Source organism: Chanos chanos, chromosome 3 (assembly GCF_902362185.1).
Source record: "Chanos chanos chromosome 3, fChaCha1.1, whole genome shotgun sequence".
NCBI lineage: Eukaryota > Metazoa > Chordata > Actinopteri > Gonorynchiformes > Chanidae > Chanos > Chanos chanos.
Genome location: NC_044497.1, coordinates 46,015,378 through 46,039,590, shown reverse-complemented (window position 1 = coordinate 46,039,590; position 24,213 = coordinate 46,015,378). Strand labels below are relative to the sequence as shown.

Sequence of the window (24,213 nt, the reverse complement as noted above, 5' to 3'; positions counted from 1 at the left end):
TGCTGTCTGAGTAATTGTGTCACTCTTACCAATACAAAGCACAGAGGCCTATCCAAAACTCTAGATTTAAAAACATACAGTCAAGATAATGCCTTTTAAAAGTCGCTGATGGCGTCATGCCAGCAAAAACATTTCCAACGAGAAATAAATGTACCAGTAATGTTAAATGAAAGCAATTTAACAATGTTTCAAAATCACAACGTTTTGGGTCGGTTACGGGATGTTTCTAGAAAACGTTAGTCTGGAGCCCTGGCTTCCCAGTAAGTATTATGAAGCTTTTGAGGTTTTCACACACTTTCGTTCAATTGTTTGGGCTCACAATCAGAATATACAAGGAGACACTGAGTAGGTAAAAGACAGAGGGAAGCAATAGTGAGAAGAGAAAAGCAACATTTTACAGAAGCAGCAGTGTGTTAAGAATGTGTTTTTCCTTTTCCTAAAGCAGTAACAATCAGCACATCACAACCCTACTAACACCTCCAGTACGTGTGAATGAAACAGGTTTTCACGGTTCGTACTCTCTTTTTCCTGTGGTTTGTTTTGCCTGACAACATATCTGGATACACTAATCAATGAAATTACGCCAGGACATGATGTGCTCCCATGTATTTAGGGGCGAATGAGTAACGACTATCCTATTACGGGCAGACTGTTTTTTTTTTTTTTTTTTTCTCTGATGGAGAGAAACGAGGGTCTCAGAGCAGGGTCAACATCTCAGTAACTTGCATTTAATTCATTGCAGTCATGACTGTGTAGTAACAATATCACACTATACAAAGCCTCATCTGAATGTAACTCCTGATGTTACCTTTGACTGTTCTGGCCCTCCTCAGTGCACTGCTGACTGGCATGGATGGTCCTCAGAACAGATACACTTACCCCTTACCTTACACATGGTACATTCCCATAATGCACCATTCCACAACAATGGGCTGACCAATCCACAATAAACTCCACCACAAGAAACCCAACAAAATGGGGGGAAAAAAATCTCAGCCAAACAAAAAGAGATGAAAAAGATAACAGCTTCCTCATCAGCGTGAAAAAAAAACAACAACCCTAAATGCTAAAGGGGAACGTGAAACATCAGGATGAGAATTCCCGGAAAAGCAATCCCCGTGAGGTGAAATTCTTTTCTTTTTTTCTTTCTTTTTTCGGCTTTCCTCGAGTAGACTTACTCTTCATATTTAATATGGTATACGACCTCCTCTTGTTCTTGTGTGCAGTCTGTTTGAGAAGTGGAGGGTTCGCTACTGTCCGAATTTAGTGTCTGCGTGCCATTATTGTCCAGTGCAGACACGGAGGCAGGCTCCTGCTCCAGCTTGCCATTAGTCCTTTTGCTGGGGCGGCCCACCTTGGCTGCAGGGGCTGTTGTGTCTGCTTTGCTGTTCTGCCCTTTTTTGGAACGTGTAACATTCTCAATACTGCCTTCGAACCAAGCGCCCAAACTCAGGTCTCTGCAGTCCACAAGTTCATTAATCTGGCCCAGAAACAAACACAGTGAGACAGAAGAGAAGACAGTTTAGTTTGTTGCGACAAAATTGTTTCATTTGCAGTAATGTTTGGTGCCAGAGGCTGAGTCACAATGTTGAAAAAATGTCAGCGAATGATCATGTGTTTTGTTTCTTCAGAATCACTAACACGTTGCCTCCACAGGAACACTACATTTTGTAAAATATTCATTTCCCATATAACTGCATACATAGCTCAGTGTTTCATCTTTAATTTTCTACAGATCATTAAAGGGTAAGGTTACAGCGACTACTGGATTGAGGCATTAAAACAGCTGATCACATACTTCTTAAAAAATCATCAGGACATTAAAACAAAGAAAGGTTTTACACAACCCCCCACCCCCCCCAGAAAAAAAAAGGTTTTAAGCTACAAAACACACACAAATCAATGAAGGGGCCACAATGATTCCATGACATTAACAAATCGTCCGCAACGGGCAGTTTGTTTCATATCTAGTCTTGTACATTTTATTACAACAATACAAATTATATGAATTGTAGTGATATCTGCAATACTACTTACATGAGAACACATTGTATGGTGTGAGGATGTCAATGCATACCTAACAGAACTGCCATAACAGAACTGCCATGAAATTCGTACTAAATGAAAGTGCACCGGGAGAGCTCAGAACCAATTTTCAAAACTCCCAATAGAAAAATATCTAAGGAACACTAGGAGGTGTGAGCGTAAATTGGCAAGTTAATCATTATTGACATTTAAAGTTAAACAAACCATTAAGCTGGTTTTCAACAAACATTATTGCTCTACCTGACAAACAGCACTGTCTCTGTAAACAGCATTTAGCCTCTGCATATTCACACACACACACACACATGTGGAGAGGTTGAGTTTAGAGTTCACCCACAGACTGCTGAAAAGTGTGTCACGTTTACTGTAATGATGAGATTCTGTTTCCTCAAATATCCATGGAACACTCAGGAACATTCCAGAATTCTGACTTCCACTCTGCTCAGTAACTCGATTCTGTGGTTCTGTGTGATGTATCACACCACTGGTCAGACTATGGGGATTGGCTGGAGACGCAGTGTTTGTGAATCGTTGCTTTTAGATCTTGTAATGACGATGTGGCCAATATTGTCTTTTGGAATACTGGTCGAGTAACACCCTTCAGCGCTTCGTGTGATAATACGTTGACACACGCTTTCATTTTCAATCACCTTGACCGCTTTAATGTTGCTTTTTTTCTCTCTTCTGCCCAACAAACTGAAACTTGTTCAGAATGCTGCAGTCACCACAGTTGGAATTTTAACAAGACCAACACAGAGAGAACACACTGTTCTGGCTATTCTTCATTTGCTCCCGGTCACAGCAAATTGATTTATAAATCATTTTGTTTGTTTGTAAATCTCCTACTGGTTTAGTATTTCATCTGAGTGTGTATCAAACCGGAGCTCAATAATTCTCCTCTGCTGGTTAATGCAGAATACCAAAAGCAAAATACAGAAAAGTAGTAAATCCATTTGATTTTTTTTCACCCCAGTTCTATGTGGTGAAACACAGAAGAACATTTCCAAGCTTTACACCTGAGTAAGGCACCAGTTCAGAGTTTTTACATACCTTCATGACTTCCAATGTACCTGCTGTGTTCAATATATGTCTAGATAATTTCAGAGTAATTTCAGTTTGAAAGCAATTTTGGAGATATGTGAAGGTGAATAAAAGCCATAAAAAGCTTTGATGTTTAATTCTGTTGTTTTTTAATGCTAGTTTCTTGTGCTGTGAAATTCTTTTACCCTTTTTGATTGATCTTATAGTTATCCTATACACTCATATAATTTCCCCAAATTTTATAGATATGGATACATAGCACCCACTGACAATACAACAGCAGGAAAATTAAAAATCAATTTGTATTGATAATGTTAACTATTTGCTAATAAAAACATATCACACTCAGAGGAAAAGAGAATGAAATCCTCCTTTTGTTATGACGACAGTGTATTTAAAAAAGTAAAAACTAAAACACTACCAACTAGTATTGTGTGCTAGCGCAATTCAACGTAAACGTTTGAGCCTGCACAGTCGCTGGTAACTAAACAAAACCAGTATACTGCGGCAGATCCTCACGGCGACGGCTCCCTCTCAACCGAAATACCGTGAGCGCATATGAAGACAAGGGGGGCAAAAATAACCTGGAAAAGCCAGTTCTAGAGGGAGGTGTGAAAGGATGAGGAGGTAGAGGCAGATAACACACAACACTGACGGACACCCTAAAATCACAGACAGGTCTAAACGCACAACAACTCTCAAAGCCGGTGAACAGGCCAAACGGGGTGGAAACGACTCATTAACACCATCGAGCCTCCACAAAGAAGATGACACACACATACTCACACCGTTACAGACTAAAACTTACACCCACTTTCCTATGCAGGTGTTCAGTGAGACAGAAAGGCCAAGAACTTCACAGAGCTAATAAAAACAGAGCTTCCATGGCGGTTATGGTATCTTCACTCTATTGGACAAATTACTCAAATACACTCACATCCCAATGGGGAAATCTGAAAAGCAGAGTAATCCACTGTGGTGGATTAATTTTGGTTTCGAAATATGAGAAGATTAGCCGTTCAATCTACTTTTAAAATAAACACAACAAGCCTCTGTAATCAATACAGGAAACAAAGCACAGGGCATTGACTTATATCTAAGACTGATGTGGTGTCTGTTAAAGCAAAACAACATAACAAATGCACATAGACACACACAAATCCCTAACAAATCCAAATAAAAGTCACTCTCTATGTTAAGAGATTCTGGAAGCTTCTCTCTTGGTTTGCCGCTTTAGCGTGCCCTGCCAGCCTCGCTGGCACACAAACTCGACCCCTTCCAGTCATCAAACTCTCCCTGGGCTGAGTAAACAGGTCACCATGAAAACATGGCACGGAATGAAGAGTGCCCAAGACAGCTGCCAGTTCAAACCACCACAGGCACGTGGGTCAAACCACACCAGTGCACGCACGCCTCGGAAAAGAAGGTTACCGGGGGCCCTGGCCTCTCCTTTCAGACTGGGGCCACATAGTTAGCCCATGACTGCCTAGACAAGTCATATTTCTTCAGCCTCTGTCCACGGAGAGTATATCTAATGTGTCCAACACTCACCCACACCAGAATTATCATTCTAATTTAACTCTTTTGAAATACACAGTTCTTAAGACCACAGAAATTATGAGTTAGGTGATTTAGTGCTGGAGGAGTTATTCTATGAGATGTTGGGGTTTTTTTTTTTTTCATATATGTCTATATTTCCTTGCAGAAGTGGAGAGGCAGCCTGCTCTGGGTAGAGGATAAGGTTTTACTGGGTTCGATGTTTTGCTGGTGTGGAATGTAACTGGAGACTGCCACACTTCTCCGCGCTGGCTCACAACGAGAGATCATCTCCACAGAATCGCCCGTACTGAATCCAACCTTTTATGACGCGCTTCACACTCTGGTCATCTCGAAATGTTACGCCAAACACAAATGAAAGGAAATAAACGAGGTTAGAACACGTTAAGCCTCACCTTGTACAAACCGATTCCTGGGTCAATGAGGAAGGATCGGGAGGAGGTCGAAGGCTGACTGGCTAAGGGCGGACTGTTGGACTTAGACCCGTTGCCATTGTTACTGTTGTTGTTGGTGACGGTCGTCGTTAAGGGAACGGCTGGAGTTGGGGCGGGGGCTGGTGCAGTCGGAGTTGGAGCGCGGGCGACACCTTCACAATCGTTTAGAGTGGGACTGTCGGGGGGGTCGGTCTGGGAGCGGATGAGAAGCTGGACGATGTCGTTGAGGCCGACGTTGTAGTCAAACAGCGTCTGGCCGTCTTCCATCTGAACAAGGGAAACAGCAGATACAGACGTGTCATCGGAGGTACTTGTGGAACTACAGAATGGCTTTATAGTAAGACACAAATACTAGTGGAACAATGTCATCCAGAATAAAACATGCACACATTCATTTAGAAAAACTGAGGACGCACACATACGAGCATTCACAACCACCCAGTTACACACATACACACACACACACACACACACACACACACACACACACACAGACTCACACATCAGCCAAGGTTTCGAGGTTTAATTGATTAAGCCGTCAGAGCCTCAGACACAAAGGCACTGATCTGGAAGAAAGTGTCTGTTTATTATTAAATAACAGACTAGTTACTAACCTCTTTCATCTGTCTGTCAAATATCTATTCATGAATTATACCATCAATGGTTACACTGATACAAAGACCGTCTTTGTGTGCACGCGTGTGTGGGTCTGTGTGTGTGTGTACAGTAAAATCACACGTTTTTCTGCAGTGACGGCTGTCGACAGCTACTATAGCACTAGCTTGCTCTATATTTGCAGTACATTCGTAAATGTCACCTCGGTCATTGAGTGTATCTTGACACAAAAAAAAGGTTGGGCATTGACTGTTTGGGGTTGCTATCCCTGTGAATATCACCCACAGTATGCAGTGGCATATGCTCATCCTGAAAACAGATGTGTCTTCCCCATTTGTCTTTCAAATAAATAAAAAAATAAAAAATGGATAAATCTGCGTGTATTGGTGGGGGTTGAGGTTGCCATGGCAACCAATAGAGACACACACACACACACATGCACGCACACATACACACACACACACATTTCTCTGTCTGTATCTTTGCCCTGTTTGTGAGCTCCTTCAGATGGAATTACTGCAGTTTAAGCCAGAAAATCGCTTTCCGTGCGCGGAGAGAGAGAGACACAACTCACAAACCAGCAGTACGCTTTCTGTCTATTTATTTTTTCTGGACATTTAGCAAAACGTTTCAGAGAGATTTCACGAAAGCAAAAATGCGTGCTTAGTTAAAAACCACCAGCACTTGCCTCTTTGGGTCGACAGGGAACACACAACCATGACTGACTGTTCCTTGCCTTGTTATTATGCATGTGTGACGGAGAGAGAGAGAGAGAGAGAGAGAGAGAGGGAGTGAGACGGGAATAAGGAGAGGAGGAAAAAAAAAAAGGGAGAAAAAAAAAAATCCCCCACAAGCTTGGTGAAAGAGAGCGTAATTTCACTTTTTTTCATGAAATTTAAATAAGTCTTGATTTGTTGTGGGCTCTGCAGTAACCAACCCTTCTGCCTGGATCCGTATCTGCGCCTGCAGAAACCACTCTGAAGCGTCAAACGTTAGACGCCATCTTGGACAAAGACACTCGACTCATACATACTGAGTCCACACTGCAGACACAGGCTGGTTCTTACTTATCTATGAATAAAACACCACAAAATCTTCAAATCAAACACATTATCGGCACTGCTCTGAGACACCAAAACAATATGAGAGAGTATTTGATCTCCTGACTCATCGAAAATGAGACGATGTCTCAGACACACAGTAATCTGGATGTTGGCTTAGGTTACGGAAAAAATCACTCCTTTGACCGATGAGACAAAGACTGCAACTGCATTTAGAATATGACAAAATATCATTTATGATCATCCATCACGCTTCTACAGTATTCTAAACAAACCAAAATTCTCGCAGACTGCGCTGGCAAATTAAAGGTAAAATGAATGTAAAGTACATACGTTTATAACCGTGAAAATTTGAAATTTAATGAGAAACACAAAAATGAAAGTGTCATGGCATTTTTGGCACGGGGGGGGCAAATTTAATTCACATTTAACTTACATTCCTCAAATGATTGACATTTAATTGCTGAGAAAAAATGTCAATGCAAGTCAACACTTCACTGGAAGAATTTTGGACAGCATGGTTAGAACCAACCTCGTGTGAAAGAGAAAGCTAATGCGTGTGCACGGCTCAGTGTCGGTGTACATTTGGGAAAAGAGTGTTGGAAGTGTCAGTTTTTATGTGTGTGTTTGTGCGTTTGTGTACATGTTTATGTAGGCATGTGTATGCGCACTTGTGTGAGTGCACGTGTGTGAATATGTGTGTGAGTGTGCGAGCGTGTGTGTGCGCACGCGCGTGTTCTCGTGTCTCTGTTTGCACATTATCTACGCAAACCTCACCGAAAAGGCTTCAAGATTCCCTCCGAAGACACTCAATTACACGTGAAGACAAAACGTTTTTCTAGCTGTGTTTATCTGTGCGTGCTCTCATCTATGCGTCTCTATTAGTAAAGCACAGATCGAGCTCCAATCCTCCAATTCTCCAGCCACTGACGAACAAACCAAAAACCAGAGACAGCATCAGAATGCTCCAGCCTTCCAACACTGGCACGGCTACAATAATACCCTCCTCTTAATAGACAATTTCTGGTCTACTCGTTAACTGTTTCAGAGCGCAATCTAATCCCCAAACGCTCAAAGGACAAACATGAGGGAGTCGGGGAACTATGTTTGAGTAATGAGTTATAGCCGTACCTGTTTTCTAACTACAGTACGAAGCCTGAACTGACTCGTGTCGTGGTTCTGTTTGTGTTACTTTAGCCTTTGTTTTTCTGTGAGTGACTGATCAGGAATGTATGTGTGTGTGTGTGTGTGTGTGCGTGCGTGTGTGTGTGTGTGTGTGTTAGTGAGGTGAAACAGTAGGTTTGTTGAACAGTGTGGTCTCTTTAAGAGACGTCGAGAGCCAAACACCAGGAAGCTTTCATAAAACTCCACTCTCAGGGTCACGGACATGATCTGAGCAAGCGCTGGAAAACACGCGTTTGCAGCAAGCTAAACAGCCCTGAGTGTGTGTGTGTGTGTGTGTGTGTTTGTTTGTTTGTTTGCTTGAGTGCTTTTCTAGCTCTGCGGTAACTAGGGTTGGGGAACTTTGATTGTGTTTGTACGTATTCATATGTGTGAGTCAGTGTGTAGTTTTATTATGAGTGTGTGAATGTACGTGTTTGTGCATATTTACATGTATGAGTATGAACAATAAACAACTACTTCCAACCTTCATCAACAAGGTTAACAAAACTAAAACCATTTTGGCTGGAGTGTGTACGCCACTGCAGAGCCCTGCAAGGAATTCTGGGATACGTTAGGAAACGCCCCACTCTGCACTGACAGACACTGCGCACCCCTCCCCCCTCTACCTCCTCTCGCCAGCAAAGGGTAACAAGACAAAAAAAAAAAAAAAGACAGAATGAAAGAAATAGGTCAGATTCTAATCATTGGCAAACACTCTTTTGCAGCCAGTAACTCAAACAAGGAAATGTACCATCTACCAAACTCTGACCACACAGAAAGCCTACTCATTTCTGGACCATTCATCAAATGCACCAGCGGTGAGATTATAAGTCAAAATAAACGAGTTCCTCCTCTCGTCTCTTTCCCTAAAGCTCATATCGATCCAGCGTTCCGAAAAGCAGACCCAAGTTTCTCTCGCTCTCTCTCTCCCTCTCTCTCTCTCTTTTTTTTTCTTGATAAACTGGCGGGGTGAAAAGCCTTCCTGATTTCATTTCATTATCCAGCGTGGCTGCTAGGTTTCTGTGGCCATTCTAATTTAGTAAACATGAGCTTTAAAAGGCTCTGAACGCACAGCAAACAGCACACTGAACCAATAATGTGGCCAGGGCTCACACAGAACCACCGCGCAGACAGTGCCATTGTAAAAACCGTTACGCCGAGAGCATATTCACACGTCGGCATTGTTCAGCAGCCCATCGTGACCGGGCGCCATTTTGAAAAAGGAGAGACATCGCAAACCTCCTGTTCGTTCACCCCCGAGACAGACGGATGGACGGAACCTCGTCTGTGCGGTTGCGAGCGGATTATCAACAGTGTGGCCACCTGACTCTTCTATTTTAGTTCATTTTGAGGTGTGTAAACAAAGCAGGGAATATCATGTAAACGCTTAATGATGTTCATAAAAATTCCAGTATTAATACTGATTTCTTTCGAAGGTGTTCCTGAAATTACCATGGTAATGACTGGTGTATGATGACACTGTAAATGCACCTTTTGCAGTATAGACCTTATTGATGATATTTAGTATGAAAAGATCAAGAGTCCACACCAGGGCAGAGAATCATTTAAACATTTCACGTGATGAATGTTTAGGTGCCTCTGAGCACATTTAGTCTTCACCTTGTCATATAAACCTGTTAGATACAGATTCTGTCAGTAAATGAGATACTAAACACAGCCCTTCAACAAATCCCAAGCGTGCGCACACACACTCACACATGCAAACAATTAGACTGTAAATACCACTGCAACCCTCTAAAAACGTTCTCAGAAATCAGTGTCACCCTCCTCCACACACACAAACACACACACACACACACACACACACACACACACACACACACACACACACGTATCCACACACCCACACACAGACTGCAGTGTCAGGACCTCAGGTGCTGTTTCACGCAGTGCTTTATAATGCTAATGAGCATTTTCAAACCTCAGAAGTCTGCTAAACAAGACACAAAACCTCTTATAAACATAAACCTCTGTTAATAATAATAGCAGTTCAGCATAAACAGCCATTTGTTGCATATAATTGCTATATTTATTTTTTTATATTATATGTATTGTGCTTATATATGTGTGCTTAAACACACACACACACACACACACATATATATATATATGACATCCCCAAAGTGGAAACTAAAGGCTGTGGTGTTGTCTGGTGTGTGATTCAGGGCCAGAGATCCTTAATTAAGCCACTCTGGGCTTCTGGCATTAGGAGACAAAACACAAGGCCATTGGATTGGCTCCTCTTGCAGGTGTCTACTGAGGTACAATGCAATCTGTTAAATAGACATCTGGTGCCTCAAATCCATATTTAGTGGGCAGGGTATACTATATACGCAAGATGTAAAAAACAATTTCAGACAAAATTTCACAATTGGGTATCATTCCAAACCACAAGGCAAGCCATTTTTTCAAGCTGAGATGAAACCTGAAGCAATTTACCATTTCACAGCAGACAGTTTTGAAACACTGCAGCCATAATTTTACATACTACTGGGATATATTAATGATTTACAAATACATATCTGAATGGGAGATAAATAGAATATTAGCTTGTATTTTAATGCTAAGTTCAAAGAGGGCTCGACTCTGTTGGCATGGGTATATTCTTTGTTGTTCTAAATCAAACCAACAGAAACCTTCTACTATAACACAATGCATGCTGAAGTCCCAGGAACCAACTAGGAATCTCAGCATGCATTATTTTTTAGCATGGAGTTATGTATGTATGGTGTAATAGCATGGGGTTATATATGTATGGTGTAATGGCATAGGGTTATATATGCATGGTGGAATGGCAAGGGATTATGTATATATGGTGTAATAGCAGGGGGGCTATGTATGTACAATGTTATAGCATGGGGTCATGTTTGTACGGTGTAATAGCGGGGGGTTATGTCTGTACAGTGTAAGGGCAGGGGGTTATGTATGTATGGCGTAAGGGCAGGGGGTTATGTCTGTACAGTGTAAGGGCAGGGGGTTATGTATGTATGGCGTAAGGGCATGGGGTTATGTATGTATGGCGTAAGGGCAGGGGGTTATGTCTGTACAGTGTAATAGCGGGGGGTTATGTACGTATGGTGTAATAGCAGGGGGTTATATGTGTATGGTGTAACAGCATGGGGTCATGTATGTATGGTGTAATAGCGAGGTATTATGTATGTACGGTGTAAGAACAGGAGGTATGTCTACAGTGTTTTTTGTGAGCAGGAAATGCATGAGACAATGAGGCCAAATCTACACAGTCATACTCTCGAACAGGGATAACTTCCCGTGATGGTTTTAAAACTATCGTTTTGTTCATCGGCCTCTGGACTCCACGAGTTCATCATATCATAAGAGCCTGATCATCTCCTACATAGTGCTTTAGAGTCCACTGAACTGATAACCCTGACCTACAGACCACAGTAAAGAAAAAAATGAACCTATTTGGACCGTGGCCTAAAGCTCTAAGTAACAGGCAGAGCAGGGCATGTCTGTGCTGAGGTTGTGCCTGAGAGACAGGGACTTATTCTTTTTCCAGGATCAAAAAGTTGAGGTGAAACAGCCTTTAAAGACACAGCCCATGGCAACACAAACTCTGTACAGGGAATGAACTCTCTTCTTCAAAGCACAGCGATCAAAGAATGTGTGATGATACACATGGTAATAACAAAACAGGCCAGAACGGCAGACAAAAATCCACCTTCTTTAAAATGGCGTGATTGTGATGTGATTGTTGATTCACAACAATCGAGTGAAAGTTCAGCTGCGAATCAACTGTAAATCGAAAGCGCTAGCGACGTCTCGTTGGCAGTAGAGTTCATGTACTCCAGTGGCCTGGAAACAGCAAGCCATATAAACACAATAACTTTGGCCCATAAACAAACGCTTCAAACAAACAGCACATTAGCCCAAAGTTCACCAATAGACAGAGAGCACTTTTCAAAATTAGCCAATCACTGCAAAGCAGGGGCACGATGAACAAACCTTCTGCCAGCAAAGGCTCCATTGAGCCAGCAGAAAGGGTGCTCTCAGTAGAGTGAACCATTTCTAAGAGAGACGTCAGGTTATTAGCTCCCTCAGAGAGAGAGATGGGGGGATAAAAGTCTTAGACCGTATGACAGAAAGAGTGTGCACTGTCCACGTACGCTAAAAAAAAAAAATACAAAAGGTTCAATATCTAACCCTGAATCAGTTATGTAATAAACACAATAACCAGAGCTGTGGAAATGCTCTATAGTGTCACTGACCGTGTATGTTTAAGAGGCCAACAACAAGGAAGAAGACAGTGAGAGAGAGAGAGAGAAAGAGAGAGAGAGAGAGAGAGAGAGAGAGAGGAAGAGAGCGAGACAGAAAGAGAGAGACAGAGAGAGAGAGAAGAAACCCTACGCCATTTTGAAAGAGAGGGATTTGTTCCTGGCAACACACTCTGACAGTGGAAGGGTATGGCGAGAGGCCCATTCTTCAAATGACTTCACACGTGGAAATCCCCCCACAATGCCCCTCCCCTCCCAGGCCTCAGACAGGACAGGATCGTCCCGCGGAAAACACAGTGAGACGACCGCTCAGTTGAACTCACCACTAAAGACAGGGCCGTATTAAACAATACGTCTCCTTTTAAAAGACGATTGCTCCTGCGACACTTTTGTTCTAATGTAAGTGTGCAACAAAAAATGAGTTTGTAGAAAAAACTGTTTGTCCATTAAAGACGCACTAAATCCTAATTTAATGGCAGCCAGAATTGTGTTGCGTGTCCTTCTGTGAAGTATGGAGAAGGAAAAAAACTCTAAAAAGTCATGCAAAGCTTTATATATTTATTTTTGCATGAGTAAATTCTGGGTAAATTTTTAATATGACTTGGTTTACAGAAAAGAAGAAGAAGAAGAAGAAGAAAAAAAGAAAAAAAAAAAACCCAAAACAAGTCATTACGGTCAGTCAGCATTTTCGTAGGTATAGGTTTAGTTTGCCGATTAAGCTTCAGTAGCAGTGATTCAGAGGCTGCTAGTAGACTCAAAACAGGCATTTCCTTTCCTTTCAGCTGGGTAGCCACGTTCAACACAAAGCTAATACAAGATGGCTGCCGACTAGCTGTAACGCAAAACTCTCATTAAAAAACAAAGACGTTTCAGTAGACGAGAGCTTTTCAAAAAAAGCTTGACCAAGTGCTTGAAAAGCTCACAGAACATCAGAAGAACCTCAAGAGAATTACAACTGAACTGTCAAAACCTGGGGGATGACATGAAACGGCAAAAGGATGAAGTTTAATTGCACTGTGATTTAGTTTAGCTGTGCTTTTTTGTTTAACTCCCATCACTAATTGTAAAGCTAACACATTTGAATGGCCATGGTGCCCCTTTGTTCTGAATCAGCTCAGTTTTGAGGGGGTGAAAATAGGTAAACTGTTACTTACAAATCATCTGCATAATTCTATGCATTTTCATGTTTGCAATTCTATGCATTTTTCTTTCTCACTCCTCCTCTCTCTCTCTTTCTCATTTCTGAATAAAACACACACGCACACACACACACACACAGTGGAAATGATGAATACTCACAATTATTTTGCATGGTGGCCAGTTGTGGCCTTACTGGTTATTATTCAAGAGAGAACAGCACAGTGCCAAAGCAATTAATTGGCTGGGTACATCTCTCTGCCAAAGAGCTATAGCTGATTGTCAAGATTAATGCCAATTACGAAGTGGGCGCAAGGCTACTACAACGGTGTTCGCGGGGGTACCAATCTGTACATCTCATCCCTAACTGCTATTGTTTTCATCACTGGCATTTTCCATGGCATTCACACACTGGGGAACATGAAAACCACAAAACAGAAAGCATTGAAATGGAAAACATAACATTTAACACACCTATTCAGCCCACAGAGACAATCATTTATGTCCAATCAGCTCTGGTGAGCTGATCATTTCTATGAGTTACAGACTACTGGATTTGTAATCACTGAATTTCATGTTGATCAATGATGTTTATGAAGTGGAGTGACCAAAAAAGAAATGCTGAAAAAAATCCTAGTTAACGGACAAGACACAGACACAATGGATTACAAACAACACACAACTTGTAAGCCATCCATTTAACTTAGTGTAAGAGCATATGCGTTTTGATGATGCAAGACTCCAAGGCATACAGGTCTGGAAAATGAAAATTATAGAAACATGCACTACAAAAACTGGCTCAAGGGCCTTTAATTAACAGCTAAATGACAGAAACTGATCTCAAAGCTTTCATCACCACTAAGGGCAGCAAACACAGGAACTAGTGCAAAGATGGGTATATTTAGGCGTAGTTTTGTGAAGTAACTCTTTGCTCTGTCCGATTGAAACTGCTAAATTAGGCTTTCTTAAAGTGTATATGGTGTGTCTAGAATAATACAGAGTGGCTTAAACGTACACTCTGAAGACTTTATCAGTTTTTGACGTTACCTACAATCTGTACATCTAGTTGTAAGTCTGTTCAAATGACTACACAAAATACATGTATCAATTATTAATCCAGTCGTGTACATAAATACGGCCACTAATTTTATGGTTCATGTTAAGCGATTATCTGTCTATCTATCTATCTATACGGCTGTACACCATGTATGTGTAGTTCACTGACGTAGGGAATAATTCCAGCATTGTCTGAGTCGAACAAGGAAGACTGATTAATACTTTCTGCCTTGGCATGAAAAAATGACATTCATTTAACGTCCGGTCCAGTGACGTTGGCGCGCCTGGTGTAAACATACCGCGATCAGCTTTGGATGGCAAAGCACGTGCTTTAACGCATCCTCCTCTGAGCGTAAACAAATGCTTGGTATGAACACAGGCTGCGGTCAAAATATATTTTAAGTTCTTTTGTTGTATAGCATTTGGTATAATATACCGGCAGGTTGTACGAAGCTTGATGCCAACACAGATGTAGTAGTTTACGTAAAGGATTCTCTTACTAGGCCTGTGACATTCATTTGACTGTTTAGGGGAGCCTGCATATGCTTTCTATATTCCTAACTGCTCCACGTTGTTCAGAATCGCAGAGGTTTACGGAATATTAGGGGGATCAAATCTCCCCATGAATAATACGATGGACGGAGAAACAAAATGTAACGTTTTCGTTATGTAACGTTAAAGGTTTTCATGAAGAATTTTCTATTGCAACAAACGAACAAACATAACTTGAATGAGATAGGATAGCCCAACAAAACTGGACACAACACATGAACCAGTATGCCAGTGAGGTGATACAGTGTGTCCCCCAGTTCTTGCGCAAGAACTGTAAGCGAATTCCCATCAAAACAGGAAGCTCCACTGGGTTGTGTGGTACGTTAGCAACCTAGCGCCTAATCCCACAACACAAATCAAAGGGAAGAGCCAAAGCGAAATAAAAAATCACCGATGGCTGTTCAAGGGTATGAAACATTTACCTGCTTCCCTCTGTAAAACAGCCGCTGTTGTTCCGGGTTAACATTGAAGATCTCTTGTATTTTCAAACGTAAAGACTCGATTTTAGTCAGTCTAGAAAGATCCTCAATGGTTCGGGTCTCTTTTCCGTCAATGGTCCGAATCTGAATCCACATCCTTGCACCGCTCGAGCAGCCGCCAGAGAGAAAAGGGGGTACCGAAAATACTGTTCCACCGCTCCGTGGGGGCGTGGGGGAAAAGGGGGCTCGAATTGAAAGTGCTCACAGGTCCATGGCGCGCGCCTCTGCAGGGGGAGAATGAGCGCTTCTTGCAGGAGGCGTCTCACATGGGGGTCACGGCGCCAAGCAAATCTCGCGAAAAAAAAAAAAACATTTGAAATTTGTCGTTAAAGATACAGGGCTCCTTTTTTTCTTATCCACACAATATGTTTGACAGAGCAATAAGCGAAAATAAGCTCTCTGTAGACCTTGTGTATCTGTTTGCACAGGTACACATAAGTCTTATTTTATATACATAATGCATAATCCAATATGCAAAAATTAGCTCTTTATCAGCATCTATAAATGGATAAAGTCACACATGGGCCTAAACATTTATTTTTGAGTCTGTGACCTCCACTGATAAAACCTTTGCGTTTTTATCTCAGATAAACTCAGATAAACAATACTTCCTTGTGAAAACGAGTGGGCTAAGGATCTAAGGCTTAGTGAAAATTGTGGCATAATGGTACTCTCTCACATTGGTCACCTCACCGACCATGCATTCAAAAACCATTTAGGTGCTTATGAGCTTGTAATAACTTCTGTGTTGAGGGAAATGTTGCAGCTCAGTCAATACAGACTCTGTAAACAAATGATCAAGGTCTATGAGTCACACAATGAACTGTGTCAACGCTGAAAAGATTTTACATGTCAAAATATCCCCTCTTTTAGAGAAAAAATGCACATGTAATAATGCAAATTTCAAACATTGATAAATATGCAGTAGGTGCAGCACTTCAGCATTTAACCACTACACTAGCATGTGCACAAGGCTCAGACAATGGTGATTCCTCAAGTATTTGCTATAGCACCTTTTTACAGCTGCATTTAAATGTATTTGTTTATTAAGTGTTGTCTCAAGTCTTTTATGGTTACTTTAAGAGAATTTAAAATAATGTGGTGGAAGAACATGTTTTATGCTTGCGTCTCTGTATCATTTGTTAATCCTGCATTTATTAACTGAAATCATAAAAACTTTCAACCACATGAACAATTCCTTGCTGTTTTCCTCCATGAACAATAGACACACTGATCATTTTGAGGATGATTAAAAAAGTTTTTTATTTTTGTTCTGTGAATTGCAGGTTATTCTGCATACCTTTATTACAACTGACCTGATAGCAAAATCAGGCAAACTGCAACATTCACAAAGATATACATATATGAAGACTGCCAACTCTGTAATTACACTTTATGACAGAGCATGTTATATAGTAATGAAAGATAACGACTTTGTCTAATGGGTGGCACACAAATTCCTAGGTTACATCACTAAAGATGAAAATAGCTTTTCTATACTTATTTGCCTGCAAGTTATGACACAAAAAGTAAAATTTAACTTGCATTTTCTGAAAAATGTTTTAAAATGTAATAGTTTATAACACCCTTGTTACAAATAGGGACAAGTATCTAACTTAAGCATTTGAAGTGAAACTGCAGAATATGAAATTATGTGCTAAACCTTAATTAAAATCTAAGCCTAATATGTTCCCATAATTTTCAGGTATATTGTCAGTGGTAAAATCTTGAAATTCTGCTGTTTTTGTCCATGCACCAAACTCTTATTAATGTATTTGTCTTAACAGACAATAAGAACATGTTAGGGTTTGAAAAGAGAGACAAAAAAAAAGACAGAGAAGGGGGTGAACCTTTGTGAAGCGCCATAGCGCCACCCAGTGTCTCTCATAGCAACTGACACTTACTCCTGCAGACAACAATTGTTAATTTGCATTTCTCTGCCAAGTACAGGAACAGGACATATAAGGTCATTTGTGACAGAGCAAATCCTAGGAACAGGTAATAATTCTCAACTAGCCAACTAATAAGCTAATAAGCCAATTTACTCCATGCTCTATGTTTGAGAACTCTTTCCAGTGTCTTTTGCTTTTAATAAGAAATGTTAAGTTTCTCTAACACTGCATATTGGTCTGCCACTCATGTCTGTTTGTGATAAGTGTGTCCACCTTTTAAAAATATTTGCACAAATGTATGTAAATTGTATTATAACATATGTAGAGAGCAGTGCACAGAACTACAAATTCACTGAAAACAACAGATGACTTTGACTTTTTAAATGTTTTATTATAACAGAAGTACAACAGTTATCACTATGCAGGTGTACAGCCAAATTTAAATCTACCGGAAAAAAACAAAACAAAACTGAAGAGGAATGCTAGATCAATAAGAACAGCAGAGCAAAAAACAAAAACAAAAAACAAAACCCAAAACAAAATCTGATATACAAACAGAGAGAAAGAGGTAAAAGCACTTTGGATGGTTTTTTTTTCAAGCTTTGTACCAATTCAGACATCTGGCTCACTCAGTAACCTGTTCTTATATCTCAAATGTACGCAGACAAATTTGTTACACACATATATGCATTCATTTACACTTCTAAATTCACTCCACAGACTTCAAGAGCTTCACACAGTCAAGTACCAAATAATGAAGCTGTCGATTTGAGGTAACAACAATAGATATTACACCACATAATCTGAGGATCTGATCTTCAAAATGATTTTGTGAAGTGTTAATTTCTAATTAAACATTAATTAACGCATTAAGGGGACATGTCCATTAGCCAATCAAAACATAGAGTTTAACGTACCCGAGAGTAAACGAAACTACCCTTTTCTTTTACACATTCAAGGAAATGAAGCATATTTTTCCCATGTAAAAACAGGAAACCCAAGGGAAACCAAGGAAAAAAAAAAAAAAACATCACACTGACTGATAGCTGTTAATATCAATTTGCTCAAAGTTTCCCTTGAGAAGGCTCCCTCTTAGATATTGTAAAATATCAATGCATCTAAACAATAAAGTAAAGAGTACACACCAGTCTACAAGGATATTAGGGAGGAGAGTGAGTGAGTGAGTGAGAGAGAGAGAGAAAAAAACAGAACAAAGGAGTCAGACTACGTGAAACACATATCTAAACTATATGCTTCCATGGAACACAAAAGAAAGACAGGACACAACTTTAATCAGATTGGCAGGGGGAGGGAGGGGGTATCAATAGCAGTTACGTAAAAGGGTTGGGATTTGGAGATGACAGGTGGAAGTAAATTGGGGGGGGGGGGTGTAAACGTAGGTAAAAAGGCGTTAGTCTGGATCTAATCCTCGTCGGAAGAGTCCCTGTCGAAGTTGTAAGCCATAAAGAAAACGTCAGGTCGAGGAGGCACGAGGGCGTGGCCTGGTTTCACTATCTCAAAGCCCAGAAAGCTGAATGTTCGCACTAATTTAGCTGAGGAAAGAAAGAAAGTTACACAGCCACATGTTAGAAAAATGCTTTTCAAAATCTCTTAAAAGCCAAGAATGGACAAAAATCTGTCTAGGCTGAATGTTTTGTTTTGTTTTGTTTTTTGATGAAGGCAGAAACTTCCTCTTATTGAGGGTGGGATGGATCAAAGCACATTAAACATCAGATGATGCATGAAAAAGGGGAAACGAAAGTTATTCACAGAGCACCACCCACGCAGAAATTATATATAACTGCTGTCATTACCCTGATAAAACCCAACAAAAACAACATAAACAAAGACGTACCACGGTCATCCCTGTTCTTGTAAAAGCAGACAAACACACTGACAACCTTAAGATGTTCTTCGGCAAATTCCAAAAGAGAAGCAAAGCTGTAAGAGAAACAGAATAAAAGAAAATTCAGTAAAAAACAAAAAAAAAAAGGGGGGGGGACGGGACATATGTACCATAATGCTGATTAGATTTACTCTGTAGCGCAACCATTGAAAAAATTTAACAAGAGATACAATCTCAGTGCTCCAGAACTCTCTCAGTAACACACAGTTTGACTTTTGTTAAATATGGCATTTGAGCAGCAGGATTTCACACACTCCCCTCAAATCCATCCATGACCTCTACAATGACCCTCACCTCTCTTTGCTGCCTTCTGGGAGAGGGTCCCGAGGAATCTCCACGTATAATCCGTCACCGCTAAGCACCGCCTCCCAGTCTATCACTCGGGAAACGGTGGGCCGGCTCTGGAAACGCAATATCCTTGGGCGACCCGCTCCCTCGGGCTGCTCCGTCACAGTCAACTTCCTGTCCTGCAAATGAGAAAGAGAGAAATATCAGTCAATGAAACTAGAGGATGAAATGCAATGAAAGGATGAAATACTGTGTAAAAAGACTTAAAATGAGACAAGGAATTCCAAGGCTGAAAATAAAATTCTCAGAATAAAAACATCTCAGCAGTGCACAAACTACGAGGCTAAGTGAAAAATTCCAGCAGGTGTTGAGTTTTTATTGCCAAGAACAAACTTGGCGACGTGATTCTACATGACTCGATTATGAGAGTCCAATTTTTAACGACACCATTAGCACAAATTAGGCTGACTCAATTCCAATTGATTGGTGAGTAAACAGTATTTAAATTGGCATATTTGTGTTTGCAACAATGGCTGTTTTGTATGTCAAGCTGCAGTACACAGATACCACAAGGTCACGTGACGGGATGTGGCCTGTGTGTGTGTTTGCCTGGCTGGTAAGTAGGGCATAACTAGCCCCACCGGAACATTCCACACATACTCCGGTTCACTTCGGTGATCTTGGTCACATTTAAGCACAATATTTACTGTCAACAGGTTCTTCAAGACTTTTGCTGACAGATCGCCTGCACTTCTGAATGTCTGTTTACCTTTATTTAAAAGCAAAATCTTTCCAAAATGACAAAAGGAGAGCTGCACAACGCTAGCCTGTATACACATGAAATAAGAGTTGAGGAAGGGTTTCAAATTGCACTGTAAAAACAAATGTGGACAGGAATGTACTTGTGCTGTCCACTCTGGCTTGTGTAAGCGGCATTCAGGAAGCTGAATGTATGTGTGCTCAGGAGGTGTGTTTGAGTACACCCTGTGCTTTACACATACAACATGTATGCACCGAATCTGGAAGAGTGTAGGACTACATATGCATTACATACATGTGTGGTTTTCAATGTTGTGTGTACTGCATTTGGCTGGTGGTGTATGCATTAGTGTAAAAAAAATAAATAAATAAGTGGGAAATTAGAGTTAGATTTTTGTGTTTCTGTGTGTGTGTGTGTGTGTGTGTGTGTGTGTATATGTGTGTGAGTGAAAAACGTTCTTCATGTTTAATGTGTTTTTGAACATCTGCGAAAATGGCATTGTTACACTAAGAGTGTGTGTGTGTGCCTCTCTACTCCTGAGTACAATGGGCAAACTAAGGAAGTGTACGTCTTTGCACGTGCATGTATGGTATGTGTTAGAGCATGTTTCTTTCCATGTAGAGCAGTCACGTTTGACCACTGGTGTGCGACGGCGAGTAAATGTGTCTGAACTGGCACAATGGGTGAACGGTGTGCGTGTGTCTTACTGAGTACAACGGCTGAGCTGTGGGAGTGTGATCCCGTTGACCATTCCCTCGCCCACCTGGGATCTTCAGGGGTGGGAGAGGGGCATCAGGAGCACCACAGAGGCCCCGGGCCACGGGTACTACTACAGTGCAGGGACAGGCTAGAGAGAAAGAGAGAAAGAGAAGTTAATATCATAAAACGAATATGACTGCAAGCCGTGTATACATTTGTATTTCCAGTAAAACAATCATCCATTTTAATGAACTTCATATCTGTCTCAACTCAGCGACCTGAGCAACTGCTATCTGATCACAGGTGGTTGTGTAATTTTACAAAGAGGCATTTATCATTGGCTCTGTGAAAGATTAATCAATAGGCCTCCTGGATGAGCAAATCCCTGTATCCATCATTAAGTTTCGAATATGCATGTTAAAAAAAAAATTTTCCTTCTAATTTGATATTTATGCCACTTCTTATTTCCTTTTGTGGCCACCTATTTCTGAGATATTGCTGTCCTCTAAAACCACAAAATAATTGTTAAGTCATATTCCATAGGTTTCCCTAAAGTGGGCCGCTAGCGCTTAGGGATGACATCATGTTGTTCTTGCACAACCAAGTCAGAGGAAAAGTAGTCAAAATCCCTTTAAAGAAACTGATTTTTATACGAGTGCAATACTATGTTATCAGCAGTCTTGCATTTGTCAGTATTTCACCATTCCATATAATCGTCTGAGAGAGATAATGTAGGTCTATGGCCAAGAGCTCAAGGATACTTATATACCAGCTGCATGTTACTAACTCAAGAGTCATAAAAGTATACAGGGTCTGACATTCCGATACATTTGGGTGTTAGTCAGGTGATTGTGTTGGCAACGTCATCAAAGTAATCATCACCCGACAGGCAATATCAGTCCGGAACAATTCTGTGCTCAAAACTGTGCAAGGTAGCACAAACAGCTGCCGTTTTACAAGCAACCGTTTCGCCAACATGTTATTAACAACAAAATGGAAGCAGAGGTACGGGTGGTGCAGATCGTGTGATTCCTGAGTATTAAAATTGATTCTACAAATGGAGCATAGATGTTACATACAAAATGAACCGAATAAGACGTATTGGCTGGTAACAACATAATTTAACGATAACGAAATTGTCGGTTCTCTTGACAATTTAGAGTGCAACAATGTAGCGCATTTCAAGCTGCGTCAAAATAAGGAACTTGATCTAGCCAGTGTGACGTAACTGTCGTCAAGCTCAATATCCTCAGCTAAGTAAAGCTGTTGGCTGACTACCTAAGCTAAGTCATCTTCCTAGCCTAGCTAATAGCGTGTTAACCACAATGTGTGATACATTTAGACACACGGCAAAAAGAACTGAAATAACTTTCAGCTACAATGTAATTTACTGAGTAAAAAAAATGAAAACCAAAATGACGTCAACAGGCAGAATTAGCTTTGTTCACAATTATTTTACGAATCATTGCACTATCAAAACTTATCCAGGCCTATCAGTGAAGAGCAATCTTCCTTACACAACGTTGGGACAATATATCTTAATATGTTCGAAAAAGCATCAGTTGACACTAACATAAGGCAATATCAACGAGTTTCACATTATTAATCATGCGAGCAAAATAGTTTGTTCGTCGGATCAAACTAAAATGGCAAATAAAAAGCCAGCTAACGCTAGCTTACGGGCCCTTGGCTGTGACGTATGCTTCAGTTAGCATGTTGCTAAGGAAAATAAATTAGCTTAGATTTAACTAGCTAATGCCACTCACTTAAATTGATGAGATTGCTATGATTGCACACACCATTAAAATGACAATTATTAAACAGCATATTTCCAAAATGATCGTGCAAATTATATTCATAGAGGAACGTCTCATACCAAAAGAAGAAGTTAGCAGTAACGTTAGCTAGGAACAGTAGCTACAAAAATTACCCTTCCCCCACATTCTTGCTTCTGTCACTTACTTGCCAATCATGTCACAAATACTACTACTTAAAGACTCCATCGTGGTTTGACACTGAGGTTTTCCTTCTTTTTCGCGCGCAAAACAATGACTGTTGAGTATCCGCTGGAGGTTGGATTTTACCATCCGGCCTCGGAAGGGGACACGGCAGCTTTTCTGCTCACAACTGTGGTCAGCGCTTGAGTGAGACTATATGGCTCAGTATCGCTTTCTTAAAGCCTAGCACAGGCTACGTAGCAAGAGAAAAACACAAGCGAGGAGGTGAGGAGGATGCGCAGGGGCGTTCTTTTTTTTCACAGCGAATGGAAAATTACTGAGACCAAGCAACAAAATCAGAAAGGAAACGAACGCAATTGTTAGAGAACGCCATCCACTGCTCAAGTTTATTCTTCATAAATTGTTTGTGGATTGTACAGTTGGCCTCTGAGAAGTGTAAAAACAAGCTGATGCTAAATGTGACTTTTATCATTTATAAACGACACATAGGTGTATGTACTTTCGATAGACTGAGCAGAGGACTAAGAAAAAGAAACATGCTGTGTGAAAGACAGTTCTCAAAAAATGGAATAACACCTAAAGGAGAATCCTGTGTAAAGCGAAAAGTCGTTCTGTCTGACTAATGTTGAAATATATCATAGCAGTCATTTTTGAATGCTTCATGTAGTGTTTACATCCATTTAGATTTATTTGACATGTTCCCATTACCAAGTATATTTAACTGAGGAATTCTGTTGCTATTCAATATTATATCACTATTATAGCTAATTTGTCTAGCTAGTATTGTAAGTGTATTGTTAGTTTAATTGTACAATATTTAAACAATATCCACCAATCTTATAGATGTGATTTAAAATGAATTAATGTTTCAGCTATTGCCAACAACCTGGATAACAGTCAAGCAATAACCTTGACAACAATAGAATGTTTATCTTAAATTTTAAGATCTCTTAGTTTCTCTCCCATACATAAATTAGAACAAAGGAATGAGAAGACGATCTGATATCAAGGCTGCTTGCCCTCATTTGCTGACTGCTCAGGCTGTCTCAGGTGACTCAGCCATGCTATCACTGGCTCTAATTTATTGAAACATCAAATGTCTGGGCTCAGTGATGCTTTCCTCTCTTTGTATAGAAAAGGCCTTGTCCTTTTGGTTAGCTATGATTGCCCTCAAGGATGAGTTGTAGGGTATATACACCCTCACGTACACACACAGGCACAGTGGGTTCACTCTGTGTCTTCCATTTGACTCCTATATTATGCCTCTCCCACATTCTCAGATTTTCTAAATTACTGCATGCAGAGGCCCCCA

The 24,213-nt window shown here is 40.6% G+C and overlaps 2 protein-coding genes across 2 annotated transcripts in view; both read right to left on the bottom strand.

Moving 5' to 3' along the window:
- Positions 1–15,584, bottom strand: part of uhrf2 (ubiquitin like with PHD and ring finger domains 2) — a 38,495-nt gene extending 22,911 nt beyond the window's left edge. Inside the window, exons 1-3 of the mRNA XM_030769663.1 lie at positions 15,342–15,584; positions 5,040–5,345; positions 1,179–1,480 (exon numbers count right to left, since the gene is read on the bottom strand). Coding sequence (XP_030625523.1) covers positions 1,179–1,480; positions 5,040–5,345; positions 15,342–15,494 — 761 coding nt within the window. The 5' untranslated portion in view covers positions 15,495–15,584. The remainder of the gene's footprint in view (positions 1–1,178; positions 1,481–5,039; positions 5,346–15,341) is intronic.
- A 2,082-nt stretch (positions 15,585–17,666) lies between these two features.
- On the bottom strand, positions 17,667–23,118 carry oaz1b (ornithine decarboxylase antizyme 1b). The gene is given in 6 exon segments (XM_030768929.1): positions 17,667–18,843; positions 19,146–19,231; positions 19,491–19,663; positions 20,952–21,038; positions 21,040–21,091; positions 22,906–23,118. Coding segments are annotated over 6 exon segments (654 nt in total). The 5' UTR covers positions 23,031–23,118; the 3' UTR covers positions 17,667–18,712.
- Positions 23,119–24,213: the final 1,095 nt, after the last annotated feature.